The sequence below is a fragment of the Anabrus simplex genome, chromosome 6 (genome assembly GCF_040414725.1).
Source record: "Anabrus simplex isolate iqAnaSimp1 chromosome 6, ASM4041472v1, whole genome shotgun sequence".
NCBI lineage: Eukaryota > Metazoa > Arthropoda > Insecta > Orthoptera > Tettigoniidae > Anabrus > Anabrus simplex.
Genome location: NC_090270.1, coordinates 109681576 through 109695933, shown reverse-complemented (window position 1 = coordinate 109695933; position 14358 = coordinate 109681576). Strand labels below are relative to the sequence as shown.

General features: G+C 37.3%; 1 protein-coding gene across 2 annotated transcripts in view; it reads right to left on the bottom strand.

Annotated features, from left to right (window-relative positions):
* Positions 1-788: 788 nt before the first annotated feature.
* Positions 789-14358, bottom strand: part of Exo70 (exocyst complex component 7) — a 127939-nt gene continuing 114369 nt past the window's right edge. The window contains exon 15 of one of the 2 annotated variants that reach the window (XM_068228326.1): positions 789-1261. In XM_068228326.1, coding sequence (XP_068084427.1) covers positions 1159-1261 — 103 coding nt within the window. In that variant the 3' untranslated portion in view covers positions 789-1158. The remainder of the gene's footprint in view (positions 1262-14358) is intronic. The other variant, XM_067149878.2, reaches the window with a different exon arrangement.

Sequence of the window (14358 nt, the reverse complement as noted above, 5' to 3'; positions counted from 1 at the left end):
GAAAGACTTCCTACTTCCTCCCCTTGTCATTGTGATGTGGCAGGGTTGGCATTTCTGACTTACGAGTTCGCGGTTAATTCAAAATCACATAATTCGAAGTAACATTGTTTTGCGTCCTTACGATTTCAAATTAACGAGATTTTACTGTATCGCAAAACTAACAAATAAGTTCTTAGGTGTGTTTGTTTCAAGTGTTAAATTACACGAAAAGAATTATCCACCACTGGTTGTGTTTCTGAGTAAAACGATCGCGTGTAAGAAGTGTTTTAGACGTGAAATATGAAGAATTTGTAAGTAATTTAGGAGAGGATTCTAGTGATGCAAGAGGCAAAGAATCTTCCGATCTACAGCGAATCAAGCCTATTGCAAGTTGGATTAATGAAATACCTGTCACGTAAGAAGGCCTACTTGCTAATTTTCATGGCAAGTATATTTTATAGCAGTGATAATGCATTTTTATCATCTCAGATATGTTCAGGCAACGTAGCTATATCCGTCATGTTCATATTTACGTAAAGACCACGTGGAACTCGAGGAGTGATATAAAATGTTTATGTCTACGTTACTCTTTCACTGGAAGGAATTTTAGTTCATTTAATTTTTTTCAAAATTATCCTTCCTAAAATTAGGGTGCAGGGATTATTCACGTAAATACGGTATTTCATAAAGAATTAATTCACAGTCATGAACATGGCCTCCTTTAAGAAAAATTGTTATGTAATACTGGTTGGCGGAGGATTGTTGAAGAGGCCAAGGTTCACAATGAACTGTAGAGCCAAAGAAGAAGATGTAATACCGCTATAACAGTTTCTTCAGTAATAACCGACTGGTTTCCAATTATAAGAGAGTCAGTACTGTAGCATATTACAGTTGCTTTAGGAGTAAAGACAATGACAGGTAAGGATTTCATCTCAGCAGTCATACACTGTTCGATCCATGAAAAAAAAAAAAAGGAATTGTTCATCAAATATCACAAATTTACTGTTCATAAATAAGGAACCTTCATTTTATCAAAGTACCTTTTTGAATATTGTATGTACATATTAACATTTATATAATACAAAGAAATCATGTTGCATTATTCTTCTCTTTGGCAAGGGCTAAAAGGATAACATACAAAAGTCATAATGTTTAGTACAAAATGGGATAGAGAGTCAATTATGCTGCTACGTCAAAAAATTGATCGATCATAGCTGACACTTGGGCTGGCGTGTATTTTATGTACTTTTCAGGATTTTTGGTGAATGGTACTTTACTGAATCTGAAACACACAAAAAATAACAGAAAGGGATTAATAAAAATTCATACACATATATCACTTCACACAAAGTATCCAGGGAGGAAACAAGAAATCCTCTGAAGAACGAAGTAACTTTGGTCTATATTCTTTGTAGTACTGAAACATGGAATTTCACAACATATTAAAAGATCAACATGATCAATACACAGATTTGTCACCTCATGATGTTGGCTATGTGAGGAGTGAAAAGGAACTCTAAATGAAGTCTCCTTGTAGGCTTACACCAACCACCAAGTTGAGCAATGAATAATGCATTCTTTTGCCATTGGTATCACTTACATCCACAGTTAATAAACAGCATTTTCATGTGGCATTTAGTGGAAAGTGGGTTAAAAAATAAGTCAGAAAAAATGGAAGTTCAGTTAACTACACTGACACTGTTGCAAAAATCTCAGCTTGCTAATATGAAAGCATTTTTCAAAGTTCTCTCTCAGTTGGGTCAATCATCAAAACCCTTCCACCAGGAACAATTTCAATTAACTTGTCTACAAAATCATACTGGTACTACTAAATTAATCTAAAAGCAAAAAACTGTATGTCCATGAATGGTTCTTTCACTGTGTAAAACTTAGTTGACCTTACATAAACCACCCTTTGTGTGTATATGTGTGTGTGTGTGTCTGTGTGTGGGGCAATGTTAGAATACACCCCCCGATATGTTAAGGGCTGACCCATTTAACGACAGGGGCTCTCAACGTGGGAGCATGGGACCGCTAACCGATTTTAGCATTCCTTCCGCTTACTTGTCTCAGGCTCCTGACTTTCATCTTTCCTGTCTGACCTCTCTTAGTCATCTCTTGTTCTCTTCCAACCCTACTAGTATTAGCTTTGCAAGGCCTAGGGCATCTCATTTTCATACCTTTTGTGGCCTTTCTCTTTCTTTTGCTGATGCCTTCATTCTTCAAAGGGTCAGGTCTCTTCCAGTTCATTTTTGGATTATTGTGGTACTTTCTCTGAAAACACCACCACCACCACCACCACAAACCTTTAAAACAACCAAAAATTAATCAGGCATTGGTACACAATTACTGTTTGAAAGCTGCAATCTTAGATGCCTGTAAGAAGCTCTTCTGAACTGTGTATCAACTGTTAACAGGTCAACAAATAGGACAGTATGTTAATAAGTATAATATTCCTGAAAAGTATAGTCACTGATGCACAAATTTGTCACTGCAGGAGCAATACCATGTATCTGATAATGCACTTGCTATCCCTCATTTTCCTTAAGACTGGTCATGCCTCCCAGCCATATATGGATATGCAGCCCATTACAACAATTGTTGTTGTGTTTATTTTCCTACGCTGATGTGTAAAGTAAAAGGAATCTTACTGTACCGTACTGTAGGAATGTATGTTTACCTGAAGTAATTAGGCACTCCTACAGTATCAATCAAGACTGGAGAACTGTCAAAATAGTCACTCGACGAGTGTTGACGCCTGCCCTACTGATGAAGCTGGGGAGCAGGAATGAGCACATCGAGGGCTGAGAACAGATGGATGTAGAGGGAAGGATGACGAGAAGCCATTCTATTTGAAGATGTGGAGATTGTCCTTGTCCTTTATGCCTGGTTTATACGATGCCAGTTGAGACAATTGTTGGCGACAATTACTGTGGGACAAACGCTGGCCAGTCCAGTTGAACAAGAACGCATTCATTCATAAGATGAAGCTATTGCCACAGCAGTAGATGACGAGAAATGGCCGAGTGTGCAGCGTCTCTAGTGTCCTGTGAGGAATTAAATTTATTTTGTAATGATACGTGCTGGGAATTCCTTCCTGAGTCATGCAAAGTTTTGACCTCGGTCACACCAAATCCTTGAATGTTAATTTTATCAGTAATCTCAGAAAGAGCCATTTGATGAGCAATTTTGTCTCTGTACAGGTCATTGTGCTGGTCCCACAAACATCATTATTTCCTATACTGCTCAACGAATTTTACGTTAGTATCGTCACCCTAATTTACAGCCATATTTATTCGAAAAGCCTACAAATAATTTAAAAATGAAAGTATTTAAATTATCAAGACCATGCAGGCGGCTGCACCTTTTGGTTGACACAAGCGAAATAGCACAAAAGAAATATACAGCTACTGGACTGTCACGTTCACACAGAGCCAATTGTCGCGGCAATACTGACCTCTAGGTGGTGGGGGTTGCAGCTGGACCCAGTTGGTTGTCCTCAGTCTACTCCTGGAGACAATCAATTGCCTGGACAATTGCCCAGACAATTGGATTGAAGTGTTCACAAGTAGCTAGTAATTGTAAGCCAGTCAACTTTCCGACCATTGTCTCATCAACTGGCATCATGTAAACTATGCATTAGCGCTTTCATATTTGCCCCTGTCTTCTCTTTCTATTACTGCTCTCTTCCCACACCGGCCTGTCACTGTGTTTATCCTATTATGTGTTCCTTTTTGTTTCTATCTCTCTTTCTATAGTGTATTAATTCTCATATGTCTCACACTTTTCTTTTAAAAAGTTGAGTTTAAAAATCAGAGTGTTGGATATATGACAGGAATTAAGAAATCAAAGTTCACTAAAAAAATATAAAAATAATAATACATGTTTATGCCAGTACAAGTGGCAAAGATAGGGCTCTTTGCCCTCCCTTACACTTAACCACATTTGTGATTATAGGTTGAATTACATAAATAAAGTGAAGTTATGATTGTGATGATGATAGTGGAGAAGAGGTTTTAATCTTCAATCTGCAATGAAAACAGGAAATATGGTAACTTACAGACTAAAACAAAATTCTGGACTTAACTAGATTACTGAGGGTAATAATGGTGATATTAATGATAATAAAAACATGTAACTTATATAACATAACATGCATAATTTGTATCAGGTTGATGGTCTGCACGATTCAGTGTGTTGTACTACAATTTAAATTGTATTGTATCATTAATGGAAATTGGCTGGCTCCATGGCTAAATGGTTAGCGTGCTGGCCTTTGGTCACAGCGGTCCCGGGTTTGATTCCCGGCAGGGTCGGAAATTTTAATCATCATTGGTTAATTCTACTGGCATGGGGGGTGGGTGTATGTGTCGTCTTCAACATTTCATCATCATGTCACACAGGTCGCCTTCGGACGTCAAATCAAAACACCTGCACCTGGCGAGCAGAACACGTCCTCTGATATCCTGGCACTAAAAGCCACATGCCATTTCATTTCAATGGAAATTATTAGTTTTATGTTCAGCTAACTGCTTTTCTGAAGCTTTTCAAAAATGCTAAGGTGCCAGATATTTCATCCCACACGAGATCTCTTAAGTGCTAGTAAATCTACTGACACGAGGCTGGTGTGTTTGAGCACCTTCAAATACCGGCGGACTGAGACTGGATCAAAACGCCAACTTGAACTTAGGAAGCTAGCGCTCTACTGTCTGCATCACTCAGTCTGACAACAGGAAGCTGATAAGTAGGATAAGAACATAAAGAAAGGGTACACAGGGTACACACAATTAAAGGATAATAAGAATAATGGTAGTACGAGACAGAGGACAAGAAAAAACAAAAATATAACAGGACAATAACTAACTCCACATCCTCGCACAGTGCTGCCTTCGTGGACACTTTCTCCCTTCAGCTATTCCAACTATACAAGTCTTCACTGACTTCGGTAACATAGTTGGTTAGTCATTGTCCTCCTGTTCCCAAGATAGTGGGTTCAGTCCTGATTGAGGTCAACATCATTCAGGGTGTTTAAATGTGATTCATTCTAGGCATTGATTGCTGGGTCTGCATATGTGCAATGTCTGCACCACTAAAATTACAGTTGGTACTGGCTTTTTTCACGTCTTCATTAATTCAGTCACCGCTCTTTGGCTTTTTGCGTGATCACAATCTGCTGGGATTCAGCTGTAGTGCTGAACTAGCAACCAAATCAGTCTGGCTCCAAATAATATACGCATACCATCTCAGCCTCTCCTTCCTCACGCCACACCCAGTAAGCAATGAACATCCTAATTTGTCCAGTTTGTGAGCCATGGATCCAATGAAACATTCGCATCTCCATCACATGGAGTGTTTGTTCTTGTTTTAATGTTGCTGTCCACCTTAGAAAACAACAAGACAAGGCAATGGTTGTAATTACAGATTTTTGGCTTGAGGTGCTCAGCAATCTATGATCACAGACAGCTGTTTTCATTTCATCCATGCTGCATTAATCCTACTGTTTCACAACTAATAACCAAACTAAGATATTTGAACACTGTTGTTTTCTTCAGTAGTGCTTCATTGACGCTTGGGTTCCACTTTCCATATATTCAGTTTTTGGCATGTTAAAGAACCAGTTAGATTGCATAGCCATAGATCTTTCCAAAGCCTTTGATAGAGTGGAACATGGAATATTATTAAAGAAATTGGAGGGAATAGGATTGGACGTAAGGGTTATACGTTGGATAAGAACATTTCTAAATTCAAGGGTTCAGAAAGTCAAAGTAGGAAATAATATATCACAGGAAGAGAAAGTCTGGAAGGGAATTGCACAGGGTAGTATAATCGGTCCGTTACTTTTCTTAATATGCGCAAATGATTTAGGGAACAATATAACATCGAAAATAAGATTGTATGCAGATGACATAATTGTTTATAGGGAAATAAATAACATTGAGGATTGTTCAGAATTACAAAGGGACCTTGACAGTATCCAAGAATGGGTTGAAGAAAATAATATGAAGATTAATGGAGGCAAATCAACTGTTACAACATTTACAAACAGGAGCTTTAAAACTGAATTTGAATATACTTTGGATGAGGTAGTTATCCCAAAAGATGGCAAATGCAAATACTTAGGTGTGAGATTTGAAAGTAATTTGCACTGGAAGGGACATGTTGATGACATTGTTGGGAAAGCATACAGATCGTTACATGTCATAATGAGACTACTTAAAGGATGCAACAAAGAATTAAAAGAAAAAAGTTACTTAAGTATGGTTCGTCCATTATTGGAATATGCAAACAGTGTTTGGGATCCTCACCAAGAATACCTGATAAAAGAACTAGATGGTGTGCAGAGGAAAGCAGCAAGGTTTGTAACAGGGGATTTCAGGAGAAAGAGTAGTGTATCAGAAATGTTAAAGGAACTTGGGTGGGAAACTTTAAATAAGAGAAGGGAGAAAACTAGACTTATAGGATTGTATAGAGCCTATACAGGAGAAGAAGCATGGGGAGATATCTGTGAGAGGCTTCGGTTGGAAAATAATTATATTGGTAGAACTGACCACAAGTACAAAATTAGAAGGAATTTTAGCAGAAGCGATTGGGGTAAATTTTCTTTCATTGGGAAGGGCGTGAAGGAGTGGAACAGTTTACTAGGGGTAGTGTTTGATCCTTTTCCAAAATCTGTACATATATTCAAGAAGAGAATAAACAACAGAGATAATAAATTAAATGTTAGAGGGCATTCGACCAGTGCAGGATATTGTAAATAATAAATGTGTGTGATTAAATTAATTCCATCCCCTGGTCTAAGGAGTTTGGACAGCCCAAGTAGGGGACTGCCTGTAGGGGTAAAGTACAGTGGGGACTTCGAGGGCCCTGGGACCGCTACGGTAGCTGTGAAGGCCCTTCAGGAACTCTGAAAAGTGGTGGCAAAAGGGGCTCTGATTAAGACGCAGCAGGTCGTTATGCTACTTAGGTTCCAGAATGGGTAAAATATAAATATGTAAATAAATTCAGTGTTAATTTTAATCTTATACCAGTTGTATAGTATTATTAGAAGTAATTTCACATACTGTACTGTATATGAGTTGACTATGTTTGTAAGATATTATAAGTAGAATTTTGTAAACAATATAAATTTATTAAGGATGATGTGTGTGTTTAATAGAAAAAATTATTAGCGTAAATTGTATAATATTGTATTCTAGGAAAATTTTCTGCATCTCTTGTTAATTTAAAATTTAGTGCTTGACAATAATGTATTTTAGTGTACCATTTGCCACCGAGGTAGACACCTCATTTGCAAATAAAGAGGTTTTGATTTTGATTTGAACTCTGGCAGAACACAATTCTGACACACTGGTAAAGGGATTACTAAACAAGTTGAAACATCAGGGAGAACCTCGCCTACTCTGTATTTTTCTCCCCCTGATGAATATTTCTTTTTTTTTTTTTTTGCTGGTGGCTTTACGTCGCACCGGCACAGATAAGTCTTATGGCGACGATGGGAGAGGAAAGGCTTAGGAATGGGAAGGAAGCAGCTGTGGCCTTATTTAAGGTACAGCCCCAGCATTTGCCTGGTGTGAAAATGGGAAACTACGGAAAACCATCTTCAGGGCTGCCGACAGTGGGGTTCGAACCCACTATCTCCCGATTACTGGATACAGGCCGCACTTAAGCAACTGCAGCAATATAACTTCTACCAGGGTCAAAAGATGGGAGAAATGATCAGTTGTGAGTGGATCCTTCTCAAGTCTCCCATGTTATACACACCAAACTTCCCACATCTATGATGGCTTTAGGCGTGTTCTTTTATCAGATGTGATCTTATTCAGCTACTTAGTTCCTCATTTTGTATGCCTTGTGTGTGCCAGTGTTCTTTAAACTTTTCAAACTTAAAAATAAATATAATAAACTGGCCAACAAACAAACAGATATTCAAACTCGGAAGGCCTTTGCAAAAACCTTTGTATGGAATGTGCTTCTGTACGGTTGTGAAAGCTGGACATTAGGAGAGCAAGAAAAGAAAAGACTAGGAGCAATTGAAATGTGTATCTGGAGGAGAATGCATTGGATAAGTTGGACTGAAATGAAGAGTAATACCGGAATCCTAACACAGATAGGAGAAAAAAGGAGTCTGGTAACTGAAATTGAAAAACGGAAATAAATGTTTAGTGGTCATATTCTGTGGCATGAAGAGCTCTTTTGTAACATCACTGAAGGAAGAATTGCAGGAAAAGAGGAAGAGGACGACCCAAAGTGTCTTATTTTAAGACCCTGTTTCAGAGAATGAACTTTAAAACCTACGCCGAGTTGAAAAGATTGGTTCAAGATGGACATCTACTGCTACAGCTACAAGGCTTAGCTTTTAGAATATGATGACATAAAAATTGTGAGGAAAGCATCCCAGCACAGAATGTTAACTTACTGCCATAAAACAGAATCCTGTTGAACACAACTAGAGAGCAGAGTTATTTTAGATAACACATTCTTTCCTCATACCCTAAGATTTATTATTTGTGATAGCAGAAGAATAAGAATAAGCTACTACATTCACACATGTAATATTGAAAGCACCCAAACAACTCTACTAATAAAGAGGGGACAAAGACAAATATGAAAACAGACAAGGACAAGGACAGCCCCTGATGAGCTTGTTTCTGCTTCTCAGTTTCATCAGGAAGCTTACTGAGAGATCATTTCAACATTTCTACAGTCTTGATGTAAGAAGTGTAGGGTAAAAAGAAAGCCAGGTAAATACAGGAAATGGAAAGAGACAAAGGTAATACAGATGATAAAAAGGCTAGGAATGAATAAGAAAGGAGAAAAGAAACCCAACAGATCAATGTCAATAATAGAAAGGAACAACACAAGTTACGTATTGTCCCCGTCAATTTCGTGCTTTTAGAGTATATAATTATGTGCCTGTTAATAGCCAATGTTTTTCATATGATGTGGGTTTTTTTCAAGTTAACTGTGGTGACTGTTATCTCACTCAGCCAGGTGTCCGGAAGGCTAGAATTTTTTTAAGTATTGATTTTTCCTTTCACCCTACTCGGTCAAGCATATGGGAGATCACGTGATATGCTGGTCTGTTTCAAGGTTAAACCCAGCGCCTACGGAGCTTGCGCGACATGAAACTTTCCAGAATAAAGTGAACCAATTAAGAGAAACAATTACGTAGTACAAATGCCAATAGGAATTTCTCCAACAACCACACCTCCAGATGCGAGGATATTTTAACCCAGTGTTTTACCTAGACCTCCCCCTTATTCTTCGAGAACGTCACCGAGAGCCAAGTCAAGTTTTGCGTGCATTTACATAATTTATTCTGGCCTAGCATGAACCCTTTGTAAAATCTCGTCAGTTTCAGCTCAAACTAACTTCAAGGAGAGAGACGAGGACTACAACCCAACGTTAATACAACACCAGTTCCAGGATGTCAATTATAAATTCAAGAGGATCGATTCATCCAACGTGGGATTTGACATCTACTTCAACCATGTGGCACTAAGCATGTAAGTGCCACCAACATCGAAGGGGGAACGTGATGGACCTCATGGGAACATAGCAGACCACCCCGGGAATCAAATTCCATAGAAAAATTTAAGTACCATTTTGTAATATTTTTTGTCCTTCTATTTAGAAAAATCAACAATCTTCTTATCTAAAGTAGTATTTCTACTAGATTTGAGTCATTTTGTGATATTTTTCATACTTCATCTTACCCAGGTACAGGTAGCTTTGAGTATGAACATGTGTGTATTGGGTTCTATTAGATTAGATGTACAGTAGTTTATCTTCTAAGAATGTTTCTACTTCAGAGCAATTATTAAAAATCATGCTTTAATAATCATTATCCTCTCCGATAAATAAGAATTTAAAATGATTATTTCAAATTTTTATGAAACATTGAGGGACAAGTTTTAGGTTGTGTTTCATTCATTGCTACGCGATAATGCATATTGTGTCATCTTCTTTATTAATTCAGACATCAATGGAAGAATTAAAAATCAATGCTAATCTATACTAATATATAAAGAGGTAAAGTTAGTTTGTATGTAATGGCTAATCTCAGGAACTACTGGACCGATTCTAAAAATTCTTTCACTAATAGAAAGATACATTATCCCTGAGAAAGGTTCTGGCATAAATGAAATGCAATTTTTGGGCGAATTTTTATACTTTAGGGATTTTCGGATAATGTCTTAATGGAGTACCGAGGAACAATTAATTTTTATCAACTTACGAAATCCTCGCGAGCGAAGCCGTGGGTAACAGCTAGTAATAATAATTTAAGATCGGGTTAAATGAAGTTATAATGGTCATGAGTGATAAATAATGTTAGAATTGTTCATGTGGAATATGTGAAGTGTGTTCAACTATAGTATAATTTTACCTGAAAAATGGTAGGGCTGTGGGCAAAATGATTGAATTTTGGAAGCCTGTGTCATGGTTTACTATGCATTCTGATAAAAGTGGAGCAATAATGTAGAGTTTGAGGGATGTTCCACCATTTAACACATTCAACAATTTATTCAATTATAAGAAGACCGGTTTCGACTCCATGGAGTCATCATCAGTTCTTGGTAAAAATTAAATTAAGGGGAAAATGATAACAATCATCATAAAGAAAAGTCCATGCACCTATACGTGGTTGCTTGAAAATACATCATTGAGTTGACAGATATTACCTAGAAATGTAACATACATTTGGCAAGGAGAACTTGGAGCGCAGAAAGTTCCCAGTTCTGGCTCTAACAGTCTTGTGTTCACAGAACACGGAACACTGGAATTACATGTACTGGATTGAAAATATATACAAAACACAATAAGGACACTTATAATGGTGTGGAAAACTTGGCTCTCTAAGAGCATTCTTGGATTTGACAGTCCTGTTTCTGTCTGAAAAAGATTGGATGAAATACACACAATGAAGCAAAATGTATAAAGACATAGATCTAGTCTAAACTGTTGCGCGTTCATGTACACGGAACACTGGGAACACTTGTATTGTTTGATAACACACTCGTTCACACATGTTCAGCATGGTGGAACAGATTATTCCAGCGTTGTCTGTGTCTTGTTCATTTCTTTGAGATTGCTACTTAATATTTTCATGTGAAGATTAGTGACAGATTTAATTCCATAATAAACAAACAAACAAACAAACAAACAAACAAACAAATAAATAAATAAATAAATAAATAAATAAATAAATAAATAAATAAATAAATAAATAAATAAATAAATAAATAAATAAATAAAAGGATCCTAATAACAATCAATGAGAGGTAAGAAAGGGAAACACCCTCGGGCTTTCCAAAATACAGGAGAAATACATGTTTGTTACAATTCTAGGCGAGTCCTGTGTAACACGATATTTTTGAACGCGCGCTTGAAAATATTACCACACTGCGAGTCAACTGACAATTTCCTAAAACTGATATTGCAAGCGATGCCGAGGATTACAAGTGTTTCAGTTGTTATTATTTTTGGGATGAATATGCTCAATTTCTATAAATACCATATATACTGACGATATGTTGACGTCCTTAAAAAAAATGAAATCTGCATATGTCCATACAGTTGGTGATCATGGCGATGCTCCTTCCTTGAACGCATCGCTTCGCGTGGATACCATTGCGACAGCACAAGTTGTGATATCACGACTGATCACAACATCGATCACAGTCACAGTTTAGGTGGCAACATTCTAGTTCTGTATATGGAGTTAAGAGGGCGCACGATGATCACTTGAAGTGAAATCACGACTGATCACAGTGATGTTTCTCAGTTCAATACAGACAAAAAATGAAATTCTTAGATTTAAATGATCACAGTGATAGCGTAGAAAGTAACAGTCGTTAAAAATAAAAATTTTATTGTTCCGTATTGAAATTATTGATGTTAAAAATTAAATAATTGAAAAGGAGGTTCAACCTATTCAATACTTAAAAGAAAGAAATGTAGTAATTACATTCTTATTTAAATGGGACCGGTTTCGACCTTAGTCCAGGTCATCATCAGCCGTAAAAACATGTACAGTGTTTATGAATATTGGAGGTCAGTTTCACACTCTGATAGTCACAAAGACACGACACCACATTCTGTCATGCACAAAGTCACAACACTATCAACTAATATACGAAGATCAAAAATAACTTCAATTATACTGATTTGCGTCGTATATTTTTATATACGTACTTAACTTCCCGCAACCGTGACAAATTCTGGACCTTCAAAACATTCTCCACTCTACTTTGGCGTTCGACCGCAGCGCATGACCTTGAATGTGCCGCGCTGATCACCAGGAGCTGGCGGCTTTCTACTACAAATCTATTCGTCTGCGACTTCAAGTTATTTTTGATCTTCGTATATTAGTTGATAGTGTTGTGACTTTGTGCATGACAGAATGTGGTGTCGTGTCTTTGTGCCTATCAGAGTGTGAAACTGACCTCCAATATTCATAAACACTGTACATGTTTTTACGGCTGATGATGACCTGGACTAAGGTCGAAACCGGTCCCATTTAAATAAGAATGTAATTACTACATTTCTTTCTTTTAAGTATTGAATAGGTTGAACCTCCTTTTCAATTATTTAATTTTTAACAGTCGTTACTCGTGATTTCTTGATATCAGTGAAAAAAATCACAGTTCGTGAAATATCGCCCATCACTCATTTCTTCCAGCATGGACAAGAATTACTTATAGCCTAGACTGTAGTACCTTATTCCCAGACTGTACATACTGATTTTCATTCAATCCTGTTCACCAATTTTCTCCTGGTTCGGTGTTATAGCCAGTATGGTAAAAATGTATAAGACATGAATGATCTGAAATTTAATTCTATATAACTTTAGTTATGCAGTATTTTTGGATAGGACCACTAATAACAAATATTTGAGGGTTACATTTTAGGCCTTCCCCTAAACTACCATTTCACTCAGCGTGAATACAATTATTTATGGCCTATATTGTAGTGCCTGTACATACAGCAATGACGGATAATTAAAAAGTACTGGTTGAGTTGGCTGTGCGGTTAGGAGCGTGTGGCTGTGAGCTTGCATCCGGGAGATAGTCGCTTCGAATCCCACTGTCGGCAGCCCTGAAGATGGTTTTCCATGGTTTCCCATGTTCACACCAGGAAAATGCTGGGGCTGTACCTGAATTAAGGCCATGGCCGCTTCCTTCCAACTTTCCAACTCCTAAGCCTTTCCTATCCCATCGTCGCCATAAGACCTAACTGTGTCGGTGCGACGTAAAGCAAATGGCAAAAAAAAAAAAAAAAAAAAAAAAAAAAAAAAAAAAAAAAAAAAAAAAAAAAAAAAATTAAAAAAATTAAAAAGTGCATTTCCTTGTTACTGAGGACCCAACCAATACAGAAATGCCATTCTTTTTTAAATTCTGAGCAATGTACACACAAACTCTTATTTTTTTATATACAGTAGAACCTTGATTATACGTTCCCGGAAAATACGTTTTCCCGTATTATTCGTTCAAATTACGTGGTCCCGTGAGCATCCTGATTAAATCACGTTGTAAAAATCCCGCATTATCCGTTCCTCGAAGAAACGATTTCCCGGATCAACCGTCCAGAAATTTCAGTTCCATCAACGCCAAATCCTCGATCATGCGTTTTTCATAAAAATTTATCTTACGAAAGGAACGCTACGGCATACGTACGGATCTTGGTGTTGACGTCCCCTTATTGTGGTAATCTGAAGATTTACTGTACTAAAAAAGCGATTGGCGGTGAACTTGCATAAGGGATCATCTTAGCATCGCATTCGGGTAGTATTGTTTAGAGAATCCTCGGAAATCATAAAGCAGAGAGCACCCATGACAATTGGAAGGAGACAGAGCGCATTTCGACGGCTCTATTTGAAGATGGAACGAGTTTCGTCAAATGTTCGTACTTGCAAAACGTCTACATAATGTCCAGGGTTAGATGTTTATTTTTTTTATTTTTTCGAGTGTGTCGCCTAACAGGTTTTCGGCATTTCCCTCAAGGCACTGTATAGTCACTGGGCTTTCAGGCAGGATTCTAAACTGCACCTTTTTAAGTAACACAAATTTAGCATTTTAATATTATCGTATACGATTAAGTTATCGAGACCAGAACAGATGTTGCACCTTACATACATAAAGCCATGGGAGATTTTGGGATTGCCTATGACAGTTTTCGTCCTAATATAAGACTGGGAACTTCACGTTTTTGTGTTAAAATGTTATAAAAGCAGCAGTCGTTTTATTTGCGCATGTTACATTTAAAAACTTTGTATCATTTCGCACTCGTACCGACTTGAACAGCGAGCCCGCTTTCCAGGTGAGTTCAATGTTGCGAATAATCCTGTTAATGATTTTTTTTTTCTCTTTCCAATTTGAT